The sequence below is a fragment of the Lampris incognitus genome, chromosome 2 (assembly GCF_029633865.1).
Source record: "Lampris incognitus isolate fLamInc1 chromosome 2, fLamInc1.hap2, whole genome shotgun sequence".
NCBI lineage: Eukaryota > Metazoa > Chordata > Actinopteri > Lampriformes > Lampridae > Lampris > Lampris incognitus.
Genome location: NC_079212.1, coordinates 15,822,451 through 15,846,470, shown reverse-complemented (window position 1 = coordinate 15,846,470; position 24,020 = coordinate 15,822,451). Strand labels below are relative to the sequence as shown.

Genomic DNA, 24,020 nt, shown 5'->3' with positions numbered 1-24,020 from the left:
TTCATAAACTAAATGTTTTATCGATAAATTAATCAACAGATTAATAATAAAAGTAATGATTTGCAAGCTTGCAACCTTAGTGAAGCTGTTAAAATAGTTATTGAAATAGCTACAGCTGGGCTGCTGGCTAGAATTATCATTATAATTATGATCATTATGGTCACATATTGATTATTATTATTTCTCCATAATGGCTCACTGTTGTCAAGGGCCTCCTCGTTTGTGTAGCGAAGTGAGAGAAATAGAGACAGAAAGATCGATGATTGGAAGAGGCTGTGAATGACGTTTGAGAAATAAAAAAAAGAAAAGTGAAAATTTGTATTCTTATGCTTCGGGGGGTGAATTGCTAAAATTGCTATCGCTTTGAACAAATTCCGGGCTGATTTTGTCCCTTTGGGGTAAATATTCATTTATTTTACCCTTGTTGCACAGCAGGAGGTCTGGACGTGTTCTTTGATTGGGTGGCCCCCCGGTCTTTTATAGGGGCGTGGAACCAAGGCGGACTTGAATGGGGAAACGCGTCTGTGTGCGTTTTTCACCGGTGTGTGTCGAAAGCCGTAACAAGCGAAGCAGATGACAGTATTAAATTAGCCCTAATTGCGAAGGACGCGAGGATCTTGTTTTCCCTCTTTTTTTTCTTCTTCTTTTTTTTTTACAGGCGGAACAGGATTGTCGCTTCTCATATAGAGGGGACCCCCCCCTCCCCACGCGCCTCCAAAACCAAACCAAACCGACTGGTCGCTCGCCGCAAGCCGGGTTATCGGAGAGGTTGAAGACGCTAAAGACGCCGCCAGAGCTCTTCCTCGCTCCCAGAGGAGGAGGAGGAGGAGGAGGAGGGATGTGAGGATTTCCTAAGAGGATGAAAAACGCACCCGTGGACACTATTTTGTGTTGTGTCACTCTGTAGTCAACCGTTGAGTGGAATTGCGGAGGCTGAAGTTGTCGGATCTATCGTCCGTGGGATGCTTTGCGCGAAAATGAGGATGTGCAGATAGTGTGTTTCTGAAAGTCCACCTATTGTCGTGGACTGTTGGCTAACGTTAGCGAGCTCGTCCCGTTGCCCCAGCGCCGGCCGGTCAGCTCGTGCCGTGCCTACCATCGGTGTTTAGCCCGGTTCGCTTGTCAGTTTTCCGCCCCCGAATTCAGTTCGGTAAGTCTGGATGTTGCTTTCTCTTCCCCCCCCCCCCGTGCTGTTAAATTTAACCGCAACGTTAATACTTTTTTTTAAAATGCGTAATGCAATGGGCTGGCTTCACGTGTGGCGAAAGCTCGATGTAGACGGTAGTCGTTTTGGTAAGCTAACGTTAATTTCCAGTGGGCTAGCGTTGTTCAAGCTAGCGTACCAAATTTCTGTTTTGCCTCAGCACCCGGTGATTAAACGGTGATGCCTTTTGCTACAGGCGTGAAAAACTGTTAAAATCATAGCTCGCCATTTGGTCCACCTGCTTTTCGTCTAATGCAGAGTTACACCTCATTGCGACCAACATGCACAACACCGACTTTGCAGATTAAATGGCATGGATTGATCGGATCTTGTGTGCTTCTTTTTTTTAACTTGTTTCGTTTTTGTTTTTTTTTCTTCTCGTTGCTCTTTATTCAGATCGGATGAAACCTCGTCTATGACATCCATCCCAGTGTTGGAAGGGGCCTTTGCTGGCAAACTGCGTCACCGAGTGGGCGCTGCGGGTATTCAGCTCTAAATATCTCCGTATTGGGAAACTCTAAACATGGCAAAAATCGCCTGGAAAATAAAGTGATTAAACTTTGCGTTGCAATGGAGCCGGGAGGCCAGTTACACCCTGATGCTACCAAAGGGCTGAAGTATCCATCAGTACCAAACGCACAGTGTGAACTGAATGTGAATATGTATGAGACTGTCAGTGATGTGAGTAATACTGACTCCTCCACAGTAGTGAGAGGTGGAAGTGACCCCAGTGCATACCCTCCATCCAATTATCAGCGAATTGTGCATCAGAGATTCATCAGGAGAAGTCTATGGTTTTCGGACTCGGACGAGCAGGCCTTTGAAGCACCTGAATGTGATAACAGGAGTAACCTGAACATAAATTTGCGCACAATAGTTGACAGGACACGGGGGACGAAGCCAAGGATAAAAGAGGGCTCTAGCACTGAAAGCCAAGCTGGTTTAAAAGACAGTGCAACAGAGAGTGCAAGTGCTGATGAGGAGAGGGAGAAAGGTGGCGATGCATTGAATGTTGCGTCCTGCGATGGCGTTAAAACTGCTGTCAAAGCAGCCAGCGAAGAGAACGAGGAAGAGGCTGAGATGAAGGCTGTCTCCACATCTCCAGGAGGAAGGTTCCTCAAGTTTGACATTGAGCTGGGGAGAGGGTCTTTCAAGACTGTTTACAAGGGCCTGGATACTGAGACTTGGGTGGAAGTTGCCTGGTGTGAGCTGCAGGTACAGTACCGAAACTGCACTTGATTTACACTCAACCAATTTATTTTATTTATGAAACTGGAGCTTGGCACCAATGTTTAGATCACTATGCAGTCAAAGAGCCATCAATTTATAGTGTTTAGGTTAAAATGCATGAGATTAAAACCGGCATATACCTGTTTTAGGCCTAAAAAGCAAATGGAAATGGGATCAGTTGTCCAGCAAATATATGAACTACCTTCCCATGTTTAACAGCATTCGGAATATTAATCATATTTCAATCTTCAGTCATTTTCTCTGTGATAGAAGGCATATTATTAGCTTTTTATTGAAAGATTTTCCATTAGCGGAGTGAAGCAAGGTTTCTCACAGGAGCCCCCCTCTCATCACTCTGTTGATGAGGATTCACGCATCATGACAGGATAGTGGTGCTGTCTACAGGGAGCCCTCAATCAGTTGGACAATCATCAGGGAATTCACTAAGTTGCAAATAGGTTCCCACTAAATTCTAAATGGTTTACACAGGCCAGATGATTGACGGGCCTAAGTCAATGATGTTGAATCACATGCCAGCATTGTAGTAGAGATCAGCAGTTTTGCAAGTGCACAAGGAGAGTATCTTGTCTTCCATTACAGACACAGGAAAATCACCAGCTTAGACTATGCAAAGGTATTAACTAATTATTTCCATCCTTAGTAGACTACAGCAGGGATTATCTCTCTCCCTCTCTCCCAGGAGGCTTAAGGGGACTACAGTAAGCATGACTGGTCCCCTCAGAGACAAAATACCATTAGTTTGACCCTTTTATTTTCTTTTACTGTTCAGATTAAAATGGTTAGAATTTAGTTGTAACAATTCAGTCTGATGTACCCTTTATTGTAACTCTTTTGCCATGTTCATAGTGTGATAACACTATGTACAGGCAATTTAGCGGACTGTACATGAGATATCCGTGTGTCCTGTCACAGCAATGTCTGCAGGTTGTGAGCCGTGCTCCTCCCGCCCCCATGTGAGACAGGAGGTAAACGGACAGGAAGCAGCTGATGTGTGCCGTAGCCTGCTGGGAGCAGTATGGCTGCCCTTTGGCCTCAGTATATAAACAGAATCTATCCAGTTGCCTGGTGTGTGTGTGTGTGTGTGTGTGTGTGTGTGTGTGTGTGTGTGTGTGTGTGTGTGTGTGTGTGCGTGTGCGCGCGCGTGTGACACCCAGACACGGGAATCACAAAACAATGATGCATCTCTTCCCAAAAGAATGTGTGGCATTTACTAGGAGTGATCTGGCTGTGTCAAGATCACGCATAGGGACACATGATTATCACTTTAAGTGATGATGTCATGCAGGCTGATGGTAGGGGAAAATAATCCAATATCTTCCTTAGCTATGTGACTCTGAACTGTAATTGAATACAGTTGATGATAGGACATGCAACAGGAAGCCATTAATCCCCCCCCCCCAAGTGACACAAAGAAGTTCCCTTAATGGACAGTCAGTTCCTATAGAATCAATCTTCATCGTCACGCGGGGTTCTACTCCTTGATTGACAATACATTTTACAAAAATGATTCTAAAGAGGTGGGTTATTAGTTGACCAAATTGAAGGTTGGCAAGTAAGATGTTATACTGACTTCTTTAATAAGGGTGATAATTTCCAGTCCCAAGTGAAATTCATTATCATGTTTAAATTTTTGTCATGAAGTGAGAGTGGTTGTAGGTGTATTGGATGAGAAAGGTCTGTTTGCCTTTAGGGAGTCTGAGTTATACTGGATAGACTGGTGGATCCAGGCTAGAATATACACTGCCTTTCCGACCTCCACATCACACCTGTCATTCACATTCAGCAACATGGTGCCCCCATTAGCTGCACCCATGTTGGCTGTTGGAACTGTAAAGACTCATATTCTGCACTTTCTCCCCAGTGGTGCATGTGGACCTTGCCATTTTAGTTTTACCCAGCTAACTGAGGCACTGTGGGCTTGGACATTTTTTTTTTTTTGTCCAAGAGAGAAAGAGATATGACTGTGATTTTCCACTCTTTTCGCTCCCTCCAATGGTCACATGGCTTCTCTGCCTGGAAATTTTAATCTGGTTGCGTGCTCCCTCCCTCTTTGCCCATCTCTCCCACATCTCTGCTGATGCTACTGGCATCACACAGATGGCTCTGGCTGAGGGAGGGATGCTAATCTGAAGACGAGAGAGGGAGATATGAATGTGGGGACTATTGTCTTTTAAGTGCAAACACTTCTGTTTCTGTTTTGCCTCCTATCATTGGTCACTTGGATTTGAAATTTTAAACTATGGAAATTTCCTTATTCTGCCAACAGTTTACTTTTAGCTCTGTTTAAAGATTTTATCTGTAGTGTGTGTGTTTCAGAGCACCCCTCTTTCTTTGTACTGATAGCACTGTGGTATTTGGCAACAGGCTTGTTGTTGAGCAGATAAAATCTACTTGAGAGCTTTTGTATGCAGAGCTGGTGATGACACTATGGCAGCGGAATGAAGCCTGTCCAAGTGTTGGCTGGAGATCTGGACGATCTTAGTCCTCATAATCACAACACTTTACATGGCTCCTCTACACTTCTACAAGACTTAGTTGGCTCTTCACTCTAGATTCTACAAGACTGAGTTGGCTCTTCACACTAGATTTTAGCGTCGTGCAATGGGGATTCAATCAAAACCACAGTAAGGGGTGGATTGATTGGCATTGTATCTTTTCATCAAGACGCATTGAGCTTAGAAAAACAATTCCCTGGTTGTCGAGATGGAAAAGGAAAACAAAGTAGTGTTCAAGTGGGTCATCTGTCCCAGCTCATAAGTCATCAAGGAGTCCAGAGAAGCATGGCCAAGCGGAGCCAGTGGCATGGTTTCAACAGCAGCCCCATCTCCAGGCGAGCTGCAGCTCCTGTGTCACTCAGTTTACCCAGATCCCTGAGGGAAGAGGGCCAGGCCTGTTGGAGCCACAGCTACTACTACTACTTTCGGCTGCTCCCGTTAGGGGTCGCCACAGCGGATCATCCGTTTCCATTTCTTCCTGTCTTCTGCGTCTTTATTTATGATCCGCATATTTGATTTGGCAAAGATTTTACGCCGGATGCCCTTCCTGATGCAACCCTCCCCATTTGTCCGGGCTTGGGACCGGCGCTAAGGATGCACTGGCTTGTGCATCCTCAGTGGCTGGGTTACCTGTGGGTTACCTGGGTTACCTGCTGTGGCTCCATAGAGTTAATAGGATTGAGGCCTAAGACAGTGGAGATGGCCACTTGCCCACATAATTAAGGAGGTGTAGATTTTTATATATTTGGTCTAACTATAGAAATAAGAAATTATTTTAAGTGTTGGTGTCAAGAACTTCTTTCTATAGTGTTCAGGTGTTGGTAAAGTGGGTCAAAGATTAAATTCGGGGGAAACAGGACTAATATTTATGACATTGACTGACTGAGCTAGAAAAACACAAACTGTGTATGACACATTAGCATATCAGTGCACCTAAGAATGCGCCTGCCTTCCCCCTTACCCCCAGGGGTAGCTACTTATCTGGTGGAAAAGCTATTTTAACAATGTAGCTAAGAGATGCTAAACCAGACCCTGTCAAAACACGGTTCAAAGAATGATCTGGTGCGTTATGCATGTTCACTCTGACATGGTGGCAGCCATACTACCACGCTGTATATGAGAGCATGACAAAAAGGGCTAAGTACTACAATGTTTAGCTACTTTTCAGCTTCAGTGCTCCTGTGGTTTTCTGAATTTTAAAAGTTGCACCTTAATATCTTCAACGATGCTCATGTTTGATAGACCAAAGAGAATCTGTCCTCACTCTTACCACCCCACCGCTGTGGCACTTGAGAGTAGCTGTGATGACGTCACTGTGGCTGACGGCAGGATGAAAGGAAAGATCTTTGTAGTGGTGAAGGTGCAGGAGTCAACATCTTTTAACACAGTCTCTCTCAACATGCATGATGGGCTGGGTGATATTGACAAAATCAAATATCACAATATTTTTGACTGAATACCTTTTTTGATATTTTACGGCTGACTATTTGTGCTTTCATGATATATTTACTCACAAGAAGATTTTAAAAAAAAAAGGATTCAGTAACTTGGATATGTTGACCAAGTAGGTAGAGGCATTCGTTTTTTAATTTCACTCAGCTAAAACTGTCTTGAGTTCAGAAAATTGCATCACTTTACTGTAATGCAGCTTTTAAGGCAAGGGAGACGATATTTAAATTTTATCACAATATTACAGTGACCAAATCGCCAGATGAAAGCTATTGTCATATTGCAATACCAAGATTGTATCGATGTATGTAGAGCTGGGCAACACATCTGCATTATTTGAAATGGTCAGGGATATAAGCTTGTGTCAGAGGTATTGCACCATGTGTGGAAAAACATTTTTCCGTAGTTACTTCCTTTGTAGAACACCAGAGCAGGCCACATAATGTTATTTCCCTGTTGTGGAAAAAAATGTGGCATCCATGTTTTTAAAAAAAGAATGCATAAATTCAATGGGCCTCATGACAAGAACGTTCTCTTAAATTTGTTCTAGCTGGAAGTGACTAAGCAAAATCAGCAATGGAATCACATGTTCTCAACCACCCAGGTGTGTAGATACACGTGTTTGAATGTTAATTCTCACAAAAAGACTATATAAGGACAGCTGATTTAGAGTGAGTGCAAATAAGGAAGTTGAGGACAATCTGGAGAAATGCAGCTAATCAAGCACTACCTTTTTCATTTAGACATGCAGACATAAAATGGATCTAAAAGGATCTTTACAAGTTCAGAAATCAAAGTGTTGTCAAAACTGACAAAGGTATACATCAAAGGCAAAATGTTAAACCCTCACTGGCTCAAGTATTAGATTTGATAGTATTGGTACTGCTTCAGTCCTATTCCTCCTGTTTGCATTTGGTAATTGTGCAAAGGATGTTTATTTCAAATAATTCATTTCTTATAAAGAAAGATGTCGTTATCCAGATTAGATTTGTACTTTTCACTGTTTTCAGTTCATCTGAGCCATAGATAGATAAAATTTTTCTATCCTGAGATGGTTGACCAACTGGACTATTGTGCCTGTTAACATACAACAGGTCTACACTACTCTTAAATGTTGATAATATCAACAATAAATCCAAATGGAGAAAATTGTTGAAAGCCACAAGTTAAAACGTATGTTTGTTTTACAAACAAATCTGTACACACCAACAGTTGTTTCATGAATGGTGCATACATAAGAGATAAGAAACAAAATATCAGCAATAAAAAGTACAGAGTCTAAACAATATAAGTGGCAAATATAAGCAGTATAAGGTATCAAATATGTTTACTGATAAAATACAACTTACAAGGTGCAAAAACATCAGCAAAAATGCAATAAAGGTACGGTGGACAGATATGAAGTAGCTTAAAGTGACATGAATATATATTGCAAATATTGCACATGCCCAGTGGTGGCAGCACATCAGTCTTGTCAGACTGAGGAGATGTCCGAGTTCATTAATGCCGGAGCTTTTGAAAAGAAGTTGTTTTTCAGTCTCTTTGTGCATGTGCAGATTAATCTGAAGTGCCTACCTGATGGGAGGGGCTGAAACAGGTGGTGTCCAGGGTGTGTAATATCTTTTATGATGTTCTTAGCCCTCCTCACACAGTGAGTGCTGTGAAGATGTTTAGTGAAGGCAGCTCACTGCCAACAATGTCCTGTGCTGTTTCCACAACACACTGGAGGGTTTTTTTTTGGTCAGCTTTGGTGCAGCTGCTGTACCAGGTCATCATGCAGTTTGTTAGGATGTTCTCGATGGCGTATCTATAAAAGTTGATAAGCAGCTTTTGGGGGAGGTTGGCTCTCCTTAGCCTCTTCAGAAAATAAAGGCGTTGTGCCTTACTCACCACTTCTGAGGTGTTGTCAGCCCAGGAGAGGTCCTCTTTGATGGTGACTTGCAGGAACCTGGAACTGGGGACTCTCCATAGTCTCTGTGTTGGTGTGGACAGGATTGTGTGTGTGATCTTCTTGGAGCTCCTAAAGTCCACAATAATCTCCTTGGTCTTTTTGGTGTTTAAAACCAGGTTGTTGTTAGCATGCCACATTGTCAGGTTCTGAACCTCCTCCCTGTATGCTATTTCGTCATTGTCTGATATGAGCCCGATGACTGTCGTATCATTTGCAAACTTAACAATAGTGTTTTAGTTGTGGATGGGTTGGCAGTCATGTGTGAACAGCGCATAAAGGAGGGGGCTCAGCATACAACCCTAGGGGATGCCAGTGCTCAGGATGAGGGTGGAGGATTTGTGCTTGCTCAGTGTTACAGTCTGGGGGTGGTAGATGAGGAAGTCCAGTATCCAATTGCATATGGAGGGAGTTAGTCCTAGTTTGTGGAGTTTGTTGACCAGCTTGTTTGGTATGATGGTGTTAAATGCCGAGCAGTAATCAACAAAGAGCATCCTGACGTAGGTGTTGGGTCTTTCCAGGTGAGAGAGGGCTGTATTTAGAGCCACACAGATGGCGTCCTCAGTCGATCTGTTTGCCCAGTAGGCAAACTGGTGTGTTGGTCTAGATCAGCTGGGAGAGTGTCTTTGATGTGGGTGAGTACCAGTCGTTCAAAGCATTTTGCAATGACGGTTGAGAGTGACTGGCCAATAGTCATTGGGGCAGGTTACCACAGGTTTCTTTTGGAACGGGCATGGCGGTGCTGGATTTTAGGGATGCGGGGACTGTGCATAAGGATAGAGAGGTTGAAAATGTGTGTGACTACCTCTGCTAGCTGGTTAGCACAGGCCTAGAGTCCACACCCTTGTACACCATCAGATCCCGCTGCTTTCTGTGTGTTGATGCTGTGGAGGATCCACTCCACTTCTGGAGTGTGTAAAACAAGGGTCTGTGGGTCTCCCAATAGTTTGAAACCAACTGGAGGTTGGTTATTGTCTTTGTCAAATTGAACAAAGAAGTTGTTAAATACCACCGCTAGGTTGGCAGTGTTGTTGGTAAGTTGTAACATGTTTTAAACAGTGTACATGTTCTACCCCAGGTCTGTGTCCTAACAGGTCAGACCTGGATTCAGTAAATGAGCTCTTGAGATGCACTGTCTTAACATACTGATTGAAACTTATTGAATTTGTGATGGCCTGGTGGCCTGTCCAGGGTGTCTCCCCGCCTGCTGCCCAATGACTGCTGGAATAGGTTCCAGCATCCCCGCGACCCTGAGAGCAGGATAAGCGGTTCAGATAATGGATGGATGAATGGATGGAATTTGTCCAGACTTTGAACCACTTGGCTATTGCTTAACAGTAGCTCTATTGCACCAGCTAAATAGCCTTTGATTTCCCCAGCTGTTGATCCTTTTAGGAATTTAGGAAGTTTGTTTATATGAACTTTAAAGACCCACCATCCTGTTGAGGCCCCTTACTTAGCCACTGTGATATGAAGACAAAGGTTAGTTTTAATGCACAGGCTAGATGATCTCCACATTTGTAAGCCTTTTACATAATTATATGTGATAAACAAATGGCCTGACCAAGACATGAATGACCAAACTAAGCTGTAATTCATAAAAATCTAGACGGCCCATTAAGAATTAAAAGAAATGTTGTATGCAAGTATTTGTTTTTACAAGTGTTGAGAGGGTTCTTGGAAGATCTTGTTAGAAAAATTTGACTTGTTTGGCTCTTACGTCACGTGTTATTTGGCACATGATTTCCACAATGGAACTGTACTAAGATCACCATTAAATATTATGCTGGAAAAGAAAAAAAGAAAAGACACTTGGTCATTGCAGGTTACAATGACATTGTAGGTTACAGTGAAATTTGTTTTCTGCATTTGGCCCATCCTATTGTATAGGAGCAGTGGGCAGCTGCAGCGCCCGGCGACCAACTCTAGTTCTTTTTCCTATTGCCTTGGTCAGGGGCACAAACAAGAGTATTAACCCTAACATGCATGTGGTTTTGATGATGGGAGGAAATCGGAGCACCCGGAGGAAACCCACACAGACACAGAGAGAACATGCAAACTCCACAGAAAGGACCTGGGTTGGCCCAGGGTTCGAACCCAGCATCTTCTTGCTGTGAGGCAACAGTGCTAACCACTGGACCACCGTGCTGCCGAAGGTTTTTTTTTTTTTTTTGGAGGAGATGTATATTCAGCATGTCCAACTTGGTATTTCTCGCACGACTGTATTGAGCAGTTTAATTTGCTTTTTAGTCTTGGGGTGAGGGTAATATGCTGAATCAAGGCTGCCTCTCTCAATTTTTCCTGTTTCACTGCAAATGAAACAGGAGAGCGAGCCTGCTCAGGCTAGCAGTTCAGTTTAGGACATCTCTAGCTAACATGCTATCTCAGCAGGCCCCAACATCAGTGACCTAGGAACAGGGTCTCATGGCTCAGGTTGGTTTAGATGCACTTTCTGGTTTTGCACTAGTCACCACTGGTTTTCTTGGGTTTTGGTTCTTTACGTGGGTATTGCACACATTTGCGAGCCCAAGATTGTGTGGGCGAGAGTTAGCAGGTGGGTGAATTGACCACCTTGGGTATCATGGCACCACAGTTATTCCATGCTAACTCTGTTGGCTCCTCTGGGATTTTTACAATGGGTCTGAGTAGGCATGTGTTATCTCTGTGAGGATGTGTTGTGTCTGTGGGTGGAGTGTGTGTGTTTTAGGATGTCATCACCAGCTGCCGTGCTTCACAATTTGCTGGATGGAGAATAACAAAGTTTTCTGCTGTGCTATGGAGCATGTTTGGTTTGGGACAGAATAACAAAGTGCTCCATGCTCCCTCGTTGCATCTAGTGACCGGACATCTTTAAGGTTCTGAGTGACCTCAGAGATGTCCAGGCTCATAATGAGGCAGTCGATTCTCATACCCAAGTGGGCCTCATTTTGAGCCATCTGTAACTTATTGACTGGTTAATAGCTTGGTGTGTGTTGGGTTTTATGTTACTCCAATGTGGTGTCTGGGCCTGTTACAGAAAGAACCTGAGCTGACCGCTGAGAATCAACAGCAACAATTAGCCTGGTGCTCCACCCCTGCCAATCATCTGTCAATCGGACAAGGATTAATAGCAGACTTTTTAAATAGGTAAAGGAAAAAATGACTATTTATTGTTTATCATGGTTGACAATGAGATTGCCAAAGTAAAGTTAGTCAATGCTTAATCTCTTTTTAGGTTGGAGGGCTTTTTTGGGGGGGGGGTACCTCCCTTCCTCCCTCTCTCCTAGAGTGCCAATTGTTAGACAGGCAGGCACCCATAATCAGTGATGTTTTGGGTCCCCTTCAAGGTAGCTAAGGGCTGCTGGAGAGAAGCAGCAGAGGGGGCCAGAATGGATCAGGGTAATTTGGGCATCATAGGCTTGCCCTCTTCTCTGGCATAATCCCCACTTACTGGACAGAGTGAAGGCTAAGCCTCTGCCTTGGAAAGAGGTTGGAGAGGATCTGCCTGCCTTGCATCTGAACCTGACTGATACTGGGATATGGGAGCGTTGTGTGCAGATATGGGAGCGTTGTGTGCAAAATCAGTACTTTCTCTCTGTCGCTCTCTCTTTCTCTGTCTCTCACACACACTCTTACCAAACACTGTCTGGAATGTTTGGGTACTCGCTCTCCTTGTTGGACACAGATTTTAATCAGTTGGATCATGACCTGGCATTTGTTAGGGTCCTTATATAACTAGTGTTTGTCTTCGAAATAGAAGGAAAGCTTGTAATCACCAATTTTCATTGCTTTGTCTGTGTGTCAAAGGCGCTGCTTGTTCATCCGCCTACGCATTTTGCCTATAACAGGTAAGAGGTTTATAGAAGGTTTGAATGCCCTAATCCAGGCTGCATGACTAGGTCACTTCCACCAAGACATACTTACACACCCATAGAGGACAGGTATAGAAGTGTGCACCTGTGACAGAGCTGTGTGGATGTTTCTATTTTTTGTCTTTAAGTCATTATCTGGGCGTGTTTGACTGCCAGATGTTTTGTCATTGCAGTGTTTTATCTCCCTCCCTCCCCTTTCTGTGCAAACTCCCAGCACACCCTACAAGTGTCAGATAGGGCTGATATGGCTAAATAAAACATTGCTGTGTAATACTATTGTCTGGGTGATACTGTGGGCAGTATTTGTTCATCTCTGATACATCTAGGATATGTATTGGTAAACACGTCGTCCAGGCTTGTTAAATTGTAGACATCTCACCCTAGAAAAAATAATTTCAGGGAGGTTACCCCAATCCACCAATCCCCCCCCCCCCGTTACATCAGGACCCGTCCTGATCGGTTATAACTCAACCAGACTAAGGAAGTTGACAAGGAATTTTTATTTTATTTTTGTATTTTTTTTTTTAATTATTTTTAATTTTCTGATCACCTGATAAGCTAAAATTATTATTATTATTATTATTATTATGCTACTCTTGCATAAAAATATCAACTAGTCAAGTCAATTTTATTTGTATAGCCCAATATCAGAAATGACAAATTTGTCTCGGGGGGGGCTTTACAGCAACACAACATCCCGTCCTTAGACCCTCGCATCGGATAAGGAACAACTCCCTAAAAAAAAAAAAAAAAAAAAACTTTAACGGGGAAAAAATGGGAAGAAACCTCAGGGAGAGCAACAGATGAGGGATCTCTATCCCAAGATGGACAACGTGCAAATGGATGTTTCGTTTACACAATACTACATTGAAAGAAGTTAACAGAATTGTATTGGAATTATTAAAATATACGAAGACTATGATGAGAAGGATGCCAACTAGTGTCCAGACGCTACCGGAATAGCCCAAGACCCGAGCCACATGACCAGCATCACCATATAAACAAAACAAAAAATAGTCACACAACTGAGTGAGAAGATATAACATTGAAACAGGGTAACAGAATTATGTGGATTTATAAGATACATAAAAAGAAAATATGATTGGGGGGGGATGCCAAGCAGTGTCCAGGTGGTGACCACCATTACCATGGAGACCTGGGAGGAGGATAGACTGCTCATGCACACAAGGGAGACTCGCATCACATCATTCACACACACAGAAGAAGAGAAAGGAAAGCACATCATTCAGAGAGAGAAAAGACATGTGAGAGAAGAGAACAGTTTGCAATAGCCATTAATGTATATGCTATAATCTCGTCGGCAGAACAATGCTTGGTAAATTCATTGAGACAGAAACTGATCCGCCATGCAGTACAGGTTGTGACGCACTCAATTTAAAGGCAACTAATTGTAGGCTAAGGCAAAAAGATGAGGTTTAAGTTTGGATTTAAAGGACTCAACAGACTCTGATTGTCTGATGGCAGCAGGCAGATTATTCCACAAGAACGGGGCCCAGTAGGAAAATGCCCTGCCACCAGCTGACTTCTTTTTAACTTTGGGTACACACAAGAGCCCTTTATTTTGAGAGCGAAGAGCTCGAGATGGAATGTATGGTTTAAGGAGATTAGACAGGTATGACGGGGCAAGCCCATTTAGGCTTTTATAAGTCAGCAGAAGCACTTTGAGGGTTGATCTAACATGGATAGGATGCCAATGAAGGGAGGCAAGAATTGGTATAATATGGTCAAATTTTCTTGTTTTAGTTAGGATTCTAGCTGCAGCATTCTGAACCATCTGAAGACTTTTAGTACTAGCGTGTGGCAGACTTGAAAACAGAACATTACAGTAATCAAGTCTGGATGAAACAAATTAATGTATTAGCGTCTCTGTGTCAGCCATGGACAGGATAAACCGAGTTTTAGCCATGTTATGTAAGTGAAAAAGGCAGTCTTGGTGATTTCTTCAATGTGCTTATCAAAGGAAAGGCTGGGATCAAACATAACACCAAGATTTTTGGCTGCCACACTTTGTGAAACCACAGAGTTGTCGATTGGTATTCTTACTTGATCAAATTGGTGTCTGTGTCTGACAGGGCCAATGACTAGCATCTCAGTTTTATCTGAATTTAAAAGCAGAAAATTTAGTGACATCCAATTTTTCACAGCAGCCAAGCAGGCCTCTAAATTAGTCATTCGAGTATGATCATCAGCCCTTATAGACACATACAGGTAAGTATCGTCAGCATAGCAATTGAAATTTATTCCATGAAGGCGTATAATTTGGCTAAGAGGGGAAATATAAAGAGAGAAAAGTAGAGGGCCAAGAACTGAGCCCTGAGGTACACCATATTTAACGTCAGAGAATTTTGATATAATGCAGACAGAATGTGTTCTTCCAGATAAGTAGGACTTTAGCCAAGAGAGAGCTAAGCCAGCGACACCAGAATTACAATTTATTCTGTCTAATAGTATACAGTGATCAATGGTGTCAAAGGCTGCACTGAGGTCCAGTTGTAGCACAGAAGTGGAATCATTCCATAGCAAGTAGAAGATCGTTCACCACTCTGGTCAGAGCTGTTTCAGTTGAGTGACAGGCTCTGAAAGCCGATTGAAAAGGTCCATATAGATAGTTTTCTTCAATATGGGTCGAAAGTTGTTGATACACAACTCTCTCTAGTACTTAAGGAAAGAATGGTCGATAATTAAGAGACCCTGGATCGAGGTGTTTCCCCCCCCCGGCATTTTCCTTCTTTATTGGATAGTGATAGTAGAGAGAGGGAGATAGTAGAGAGAGAAAGACAGGAAAGGCAGGGGAGAGAGAAGGGATGACATGCAGCAAAGGGCCCGGGCCGGATTATTCGAACCCAGTCTGCTGCAGTAAGAACTCAGCCTTGTATGGTACGCGATCTACCAGATTATTCACCAGGGCGCCCCAAGAGGTTCGATTTTAAAAAAAATTTTTTTTTTTTAAGTAGAGGTTTAACCACAGCTGTCTTAAAGCTTCTGGGAACAGAGCCAGTAGTAAGTGATAATTTAACAATGTCTAGCATTGTAGGTGCCAGGGAAAGGCCAGAGGTCTTTAAAGGGTCAAGTGGTTAGTTTAGAAGATGACATGAGCTTAGTCAGAGTATCAAGAGATAGTCTCAGAAGCTGTAATAACATGGATTGTCAGTGACTCATTGTATAGATATGAGTTTCGAAAGACAGGATCTGCAGGAATAGCTGGAGTTGAAGAGCTATTTTTGTTTATGAGCTCAATCTTATTGCAGAAAAAGTCTAGAAACTCATGGGCTGTGAATGGTGAGCAGCTAATAGACAGCTGCTTTTTAGTAAGTTTAGATACAGTGTCAAAGAAAAACCTGGGGTTATGTTTATTAATGATTAAGCGAGAGAGATATGTTGCTTTTGCAGCAGATAAAGCACACTTGTATTTCAATAAACACTCATGCCAAGATAGGTAAAAAACTTCCGATTTTGATTTTCACCATTTACGTTCTAGTCCTCTGCAGGCGTGCTTAAGAGCACGAGTCTCATCTTTAAACCAGGGTATAGGCCTCTTTAGTCACCTAGCTCTGGTAGTGAGAGGTGCAACTGAAGAGACTAGAGAGGGCCACATTTAAGTCACTAGTGAAATTTTCAACAATCAGTCACTACAGTGAAAGGAGCCAAGACTTCAGGCAGCAGCTGGCCAAATGCAGCTATGGTGGATGGACCAATGTGGCGAGTGGCAGTTACATCTGTGCCGACATTAACTTGACATGCCAATAATGCTTCAATTTTGATGAAAAAATGATGTGACACAGCAGATGTGGTTGGCAAGACATTCAGATCAGAAACCGCTATCTCTTTAGATAAAACCATATCAAGGGTGTTACCACTGCAATGAGTCGACTCTTGAACAAACTGAGTGAACTTAAAAGTATCAACAAGCGCCAGAAAGGCTTTACTTGGAGGATCAGCAGCCTTATTCAGATGAATATTGAAATCACCAAGAATTAGAATCTCATCAGAATGAGTAACAAGACCTGAGACAAAGTCTCCAAATTCTTCAACAAATCCAGGCGGTCGATCTAGGGAACTAAAGAAAACTACTTTATATAAGATTTGCGTTAATTCATTACAGTAATTTGTTGAGTAAAGACAATCTGTACATATTTATTCAGTCTTCAACAATTACCTGTTAAAAGAAATGGTACCCTAGCCTAGTCTACAGCTGATATATAAGAAGTTTGTGCGACGGCGTGTGAGGGGTTAATACATTTTGAGAGAATAATACAGTATGTAAAAGAGAACGAGTCCGTGGTGGTGTAGCGGTCTAAGTATCGGCTTTGTGTTGATGCAGTTGCCCACTGTGAACCGGGGTCCGCACCTAGGTCTCGTCAGATCCGACTATGGCCGGACTCAATGAAGCAGCAATAATTGGCAACGCTGTCTTCGGGAGGGGGCGGAGTCAGCTTGTGTTCGTCACCTGAATGCGTCTCTGTGTGTGTCGGAAAAAGCAGGGTAGAGGCTAATTCCCATCGATGCAGAGAACGGTCAACTGAGCATGCGCAAGTACTCGTTGCCTCCGTTGTTTGGGTAGGTTAGGGTTAGGGCGGGGTTAGGGTTAAAGTTAGCTAATCAGACGCAGAGTAGGGGTGGGTCTTCCTAGAATCTTAGCACCTGGATGCTACGCGGGGCGTGTGGAGGCATGGTAGAGGCATTTCGCGCATGCTCAGTTGACCGTTCTCTACTCCATTTGCGTTCTCTGCATCGATGGGAACTAGCCTCTACCAAAAAGCAGTGGTTCGGCCTGGAGTCGCCTTGTCAAGAAAGTGGGGAGGCGTCTCCTTCGAGACTGCCGGCCGGAGAGACGCAGTTGGCGAATGCATGCAGTACGAGGGTAGGTGTTTGAACTAAAATAGGGATTGATTGGCTACTAAATTGGGAGAAAAAGGGAAAAATCAGAAATTCATAAAAAAAAGAAAAGAAAAAAGAACGTGATATAATTGTGCTGTGAACTCGAACAAATAGGCTAGAGCCAAATGAAATGATTGTTTTTAAAACAAGTCTACAGGGAGTTGGTCTCATCAAGGAAAAATAAAGTTTAAATATAACACTAAAGGTGGCTTTGTTATGGTATTAGACAGATGACGCCTGCTTATTCACCTCAGCATGTCTTTTGCAATCATTTAAACCACAGTGAGCAATAGAAAACTCACTGTTGCAAACGATGCAAGTGTCATTAATTTTCACTGCTATTAGGCGGGGGTGTGCTTTTGTATATTCAGAGGTGAAGTGCATTTTATATTTCTTTTTCTTTGAGCCTGCTATCACGCAATGCAACACCTGTCATCCCAAACTTTTGACACATGGAGAATGAATGAAAGAGGTGCTACACGTAAAGCCCGCCCAGAGTGAGCCCGCCTGTCATTGATACCCAGCATGCACTGCTCTGTAGCCTCACCCTCATTGCGAAGTATATCAAGTTGAGTGGTGCCCGAGTATCACTTTAACTCATTTTCGTCTATATGCGCTCAATAGCACAATCATATGACCTTGGGCCGGATACAGCCAATGCGGGAGATTTGACCTCACTAGCAAGGTCAGGGAGCAAACGTCAATTTGCGGGAGACTCACGGAATTTCCGGTGTATGTAATTTTGTACCAATCATGCAATGAGAGTCTGTTTTAACGCTCACTCAAGATCACAATTGTCACATTTTGATTTGTTAGTTATACTTCCACCAATGAAAATGTAGTTGAAACTAGTCAAAATGAATAGTAAAACAAATGTTCACGTTGGAAAAACCTCAAAGTAAATATACCTGGGGGTGAGGCCTTAAAATTAATAAAGTGGATATCTCTTAACTGAATTCTCAAGAGTCAGAAGTGTCCCTTTGGGGCTCTGTATTGTGACTTGTCACCTACATTTGTCTCATATCTACTCAAGGGAGATGTATCAAGCAAGGAATGAATGAAAATGTTAAACTGGAATTATGATCAGTGTATCGTCACTGGTTGAAACTGAATTACATTTGGAATTTTACTTTCATTCATATTTGGATTTTTGGTATCTACAATTAACATTTTGACATGCGCACATACAGCCTTACCCTATTGGCCTTGCCAATGATGCAGTCTCCACCACCTTACCTGTTTCACTGTGCCATCCTGGATGCAAGGGTAAGGATTTAGTGGAGGTTGGCTTTAAAGCTGTGGCAGAGGTGGGTTTTATCACTGAATTGAAGATAACAGGCTCGTGTGGCTGTAGGCCAAATCCTCCCACTGCCCATGACTGATTGGAAATAATGCAGATGGAATCTTGTCTGTCTGCTGGATCATAGTTGGCCCTAAACCAGCTTGTGTTACCCACAGAGAGGAAATGCTGCAATGAGGTTTACATGGGGAGGCCATGGTGGCCTAGTGCTTCAACTGTCCTTCAATCCATATTCAAGTCATTTAGAGTATCCTTGCGCAAGTGATTCGATTCACTGCCAGCCCTAGGGATGCTGTTTTTTAGCTAGTCCTGCACACACTCTTCTTGGACAGGGGCACGCAAAAAGTGAATTTCCCTATGACAATCAACAAAGTTTGATTTAATCATCAACATTAATGACCCTGACCTTTTTTATTTAATGATTTGTCCCCCCCCCCGGCATTTAGCTTTTATTGATAGGACAGTGAAGAATGCTAGGAAATGCAGAAAGAGAGCAGGAGATGACATGTGACAAGGGTCCTGAATCAGACTTGACCCTGGGATGTCATAAAAAAATCTGAGCCTGTATAGAGCCTATGCACTTGACCAACTGAGTGCTGGGGTGCCTCTAACTCTGGCCTTTTTATATGAATATTACCATGTCATAAAGGGGCCTCATTGTCCTAATGTTTCTTTTGGTTTTAACGTGGTCCGGGAAATGACACTGTGTCGAGGCAAATCTGTCACTCATAGTGTAGCATTTGGTGTCTATTATTTCAGCAGAGGCAAATTATAATCTGTTCAGCAATTATTTCCTGAGGTGGAAGTATTACTGTCACCCAAAATCTTTTTACCTAAAATCTTGTGGCACATTTAGGTGACCTCAAGGTGAGCTGTCCAGCTTTTGCAGCAGAGGTTGTTGACCAGGTGTGTTTTGAGATTGAGTTTAAATCCCTCTCACACTACTGTTCTTAGAGCTAAAATTATATTAAGACCAAATGTCTCAATGTCTCTAATCTGGCCCTTGTTAAACAGGGATCATGCTGGAGGAAGCCAGATTGAGGGGGGTTGTGGGTGTGGGGGCAGTAATTAGGAACACAGATCAGAGGAGCTTGATTTTATAAGCTTGCACTTAAACAGCCCTAATTATGATTAATGTTGTTTCTGCTACTCTCACAGCAGGTTTATTCTTCTGATTTGGTAGCAAAATGGCTCAGTGGTTCGTGAAGTTGTCCTTAACCAGATTGCTTTTTCCAACCATAACCATCAAAGGAGTCTCAAACAAAGTACTTGGCCCATATCTACTTCAGGGCTCAGAACTTAGCTGGTTAACCCTGATCTACAATCATGTCACAGAGAGCCATTTTCCCCTATAAGGGATTAATTTAGTATGTGTATTTGTGTACCCTATATGTACAATTGGGCGTAAAATTAATATACTTGTACTCCATAATCTTGACTGGATACCTTGTCAGAGCAGCAATTTCAACCTCGCACCAAATATTCAAAGTTCTCAAATAACTATTTTAAACTGAATGTTTCTATCCTGGTGGCAGAGAACATTTAGGAAGATGTTTCTCAAGACAATGGCTTGAGAAATTTGAATATTTGGTGTCAGATCTGTTGAATTTACTGCCCTGGTCAAGGTTTCTGGTCTAAATAATTGAGTTAATTTTACACTCTAGCCTTGATTACATTCAGAAATTTGTGTCTTCATCTTTGTAGACTGAAGCTACATGTAAGTCTCACCCTTCTTTTTTGGTGTGAGAAACTGGATCCATCTCTGTTAAGTGATGGCGCTCCTTGTCTTGTATTGCATTCCCATGGCAATTTGTGTGAATGCCTTTGCTGTGTGAGCATGCAATGAGGATGATTAAAGATGGCTAGCATTGTTACACAACCTACAAATCCTTGACTCAGTGATTGCATCTATGTGTCATCTATTGTGTGTGTTTTTTTACACATTTCAGTCAGCTGAACGATGGCTGGGATATGTCCCTTTAGATTGATGATTCAGAGGGGTGGCCCTAACTAAGCATTATTCGGCCCTCCTTGTTTGGTCAGCTTGATTCTATTAGTGGATGACCAAGAGTAAACAGTCATACCCTGCTATACTTCACTAAATCATTGCTGTACTGCCCTAGGCCCTGTGGCTCTTCCCTTGTTTTTAGCTGACCGAGTTGGTGATTTCCATAGGAAAAACAGGGCAGTTTCTTGGTAACATTGTTGTGATTTAAAGAACATCTTCCCTTGCCCCCCCCCCCCCAGAAAATCAAGCAGGTACTTATGAGGGCAAACTTGGACTTTGTTCATCTGCAGACACCTCTGTATGAATAAGTGGAAGCCAATTTTAATACAAATGGACTAATGGAAAAACGATTTTGCACATCTTTTCCCAAAAGAACATTGCCACTGATGGCTATAGCCTTTTCAATGTTTTCTTTACCTCTGTGTGGTCTCTTTTGGCAAACTGGAGTTCACGATTGGCACCCTTATTGTAAAAAGATATTTGATGCAATAGGCCCCTCGTACTGTATGTGGTTCCCCTGCAAGATATAGACAAACCAGCAATGATGGTTTTCTTCTAGCTTGATAAGAAGTGACAGACTACATTGCACAGGCTATGTTAGATCAGATGAGCTGTTGTATTCTGTTAGTAAGCCTCAATGTTTTCTTCTTTTAAGTGGCTCATGATATACCCCTCAACACACAATACTCCAAGCTATTTTAATCTCACTAGTTCACCAGTAGTGCACTACTTGGCTCTATCACACAATGCTCCTTTTAAAAGTTCAGCACAGACAATTGGAGTTATTCAACAGGCGCTAATGCACATTGGCTTGCTTAAAAGTAGACTTATGCAATTCCTGAAACATTCCTGAAAAACGATACCAAATATTTGCCATTTTGTGGACAGTTTTATCCAAAGCACCTCACAGGGCATACATTTTTACAGTGCATGTTTTTAGTAGTGTTAATCATGTACTAACATTTGAACAACACAGATATCCTAAACACACATCTGGTCTCAGTGGAACTGCTTCTCTTGAATTCTGTAGCCAAAAGGAGATTGTTTTGAGCCCCTAATGGACCTTAAGTCAAGTATCTATTTGATTCATTTAACATGGCATCCTTGTAGCATAGCTCCGCTAATTAAACTTAAGCTCTCACGAGCAATTGCTTATTTTTGAATACGTCTATTTTGGTCAGGCAACCAACACTATTGCTTTCAGTTTTTTACTCTTCTGGGAAGTCTCTCAAGTATTTTGAATATGCTAGGTATAGGAAATAGCTATATAAAATAATGGCATTATTATAGCTGGCTATTATCCCATGGCAAGGATAGATAGATAGATAGATAGATAGATAGATAGATAGATGGAGAGAGAGATTATTTTATTAGCCACATGACCAAGGCCGGTGGAATTTGTTTTTGGTACATTTTACACTCTGCAGCACAATACATACATGGACAACAACAGACACTTCGCATATTATCACGAACAATACAGTCACACAATAACAGAAATATACATATCGGGCATAACAGGTGAATGGTGGTATTTATGCCAGTTGTGTGTGAGGAGGGGACTATAGGGAGGAATTCGGAGTCCTTTTGGCTAGGGGAAAAAAGCTGTTTGCGAAGCGTTTAGTCTTAGTTGACAGTGACCTGTAGCACCACCCTGAGGGAAGTAGCTGGAAGAGGTGATGAGCAGGATGTGAGGGGTCGGAGGTGATCTTCTTTGCTCGCTTTACAGATGACTGCCTTTCTCACTAGGCATCTCTGGCTTTTAGAAACATGAAAAAATGGAGGAGGAAAATGAGAGAGGATTATGAGGCACCAGGTTGAGAACTAGATGCAAAGACACAATTTAAGTAGTATATAGAATGTGCTTTACCCATGACATGTTGCTGTTTCTTGCTTCCAGACACCTTGTGTGTTAGTATCTCACCCTGATCTGTCTGTGTGGCTGTATTAGCTCTCACCACAGCTGCACTAATACGCTGATGAGCCGAAACATTATGGTCACATGCCTAATATGCTGTTGGTCCTCCGTGTGCTGCCAAAACTGCACCGACATGCAGAGGCATGGACTCTGCAAGACCCCTGAAGGTGTCCTGTTGTATATGGCACCAAAACATTAGCAGCAGGTCCTGTAAGTTGTGAGGTGGATCTGTTGATCCACCACATCCCACAGATGCTCAATCAAATTGAGATTTGGAGAATTTGGAGGCAAGGGCAACACCTTGAACACTTCATTATGTTCCTCAAACCATTCCCAAACAGTGTGTGCAGTGTGGCAAGGTGCATTATCCTGCTGGAAGAGGCCACTGCCATCAGGGAATACCATTGCCATGAAGGGGTTTACCTGGTCTGCAATGATGTTTAGGTAGGTGGTGTGTCTAATGGACATTCACATGAATGGCCGGAACCAGGGTTTCCCAGCAGAACATTGCCTAGAGCATCACACGGCCTCCAAAGGGCTTGTCGTCCTCCCACAGTGCATCCTGGTGCCATCACTTCCCCAGGTAAACGGCACACACTTACAAGGCCGTTCATGTGATCTAAAAGAAAATGGGACTTATCAGACAAGGTGACCTTCGTCCACTGCTCCAAGGTCCAGTTCCAGTGCTCGTGTGACCATTGTAAGAGCTTTCAACGGTAGACAGGGTACTCTGACCAGTCTGCAGCTACACAGCACCATACACAGCAGGGTGCAATCCACTCTGTATTGTGACACATTCCTCCCATAACCATCATTCAAATTTTCTGTGACTTGTGTCACAGTAGATTTCTGTTGGTTCGGATCAGAAGGGACAGCCTTCGTTACCCTTGCGCATCGATGAGCCTTGGGTGCCCAACAAACTGTTGCCGGTTTATGGTTTGTCCTTCCTCGAACCACTGTCGGTAGGTACTCGCCACTACTGTCCGGGAGTACCCCACAACCCTTGCCATTTCAGAGATGCTCTGACCCAGTCATCTGGCCATAACAATTTGGTCCCTGTTAAAGTTGCTCAGGTCTTTACTGCTGCCCATTTTTCCTGCATCCAACACGTTGACTACGAGAACCGATTGTTCGCTTACCATCTAATGTACCCAGACCTTGACATGTGCCCTTGTTTGGAGATAATCAGTGTTATTCAGTTCACCTGTGTGTGGTCATAATGTTTTGGCTCATCAGTGTATAGTTCAGTACTCAAATATAGTGGGTGGCAGCAGAGTGGAACACGGCTTTATGGATTACTTCCTGTTAATGTCACAATCAATTTTTCTGTGCCTGCTGCTTGGTGTGGCAGTTCTGTGTATTTAACTTTGCCTGGGTGGCTCCTTGCTCCATTGTGGCCAGCTGTCCCTGTTCTCGAGCCAAGTGCATAGCACACACTTGATAAGATTCTTGAAATATGCACACACAGATGGTTTCTTTACAGCACTGGTGGCAATTCAAATCTAACAGTAATTCAAACTTGTCAGAGATCGCATTTCTCATGGTAAAAACGCTACAATAATGCCAACATATATTGATGTTACTATTGCAGAACATTTGAGCATGATATCTGTGTGTGTTTTGGGGGGGATGGGTTATAGATTATCTTCTCTGCATACTTGTGTATCCTGAGTGTCTTGCCATGGGGTGCACAACAC

The 24,020-nt window shown here is 42.8% G+C and overlaps 1 protein-coding gene across 1 annotated transcript in view; it reads left to right on the top strand.

The window, feature by feature from the left end:
* The first annotated feature begins 1,774 nt into the window (after positions 1-1,774).
* The window catches only part of LOC130108446 (serine/threonine-protein kinase WNK2-like), a 55,235-nt gene continuing 32,989 nt past the window's right edge, over positions 1,775-24,020 (top strand). Inside the window, exon 1 of the mRNA XM_056275371.1 lies at positions 1,775-2,419. Coding sequence (XP_056131346.1) covers positions 1,775-2,419 — 645 coding nt within the window. The remainder of the gene's footprint in view (positions 2,420-24,020) is intronic.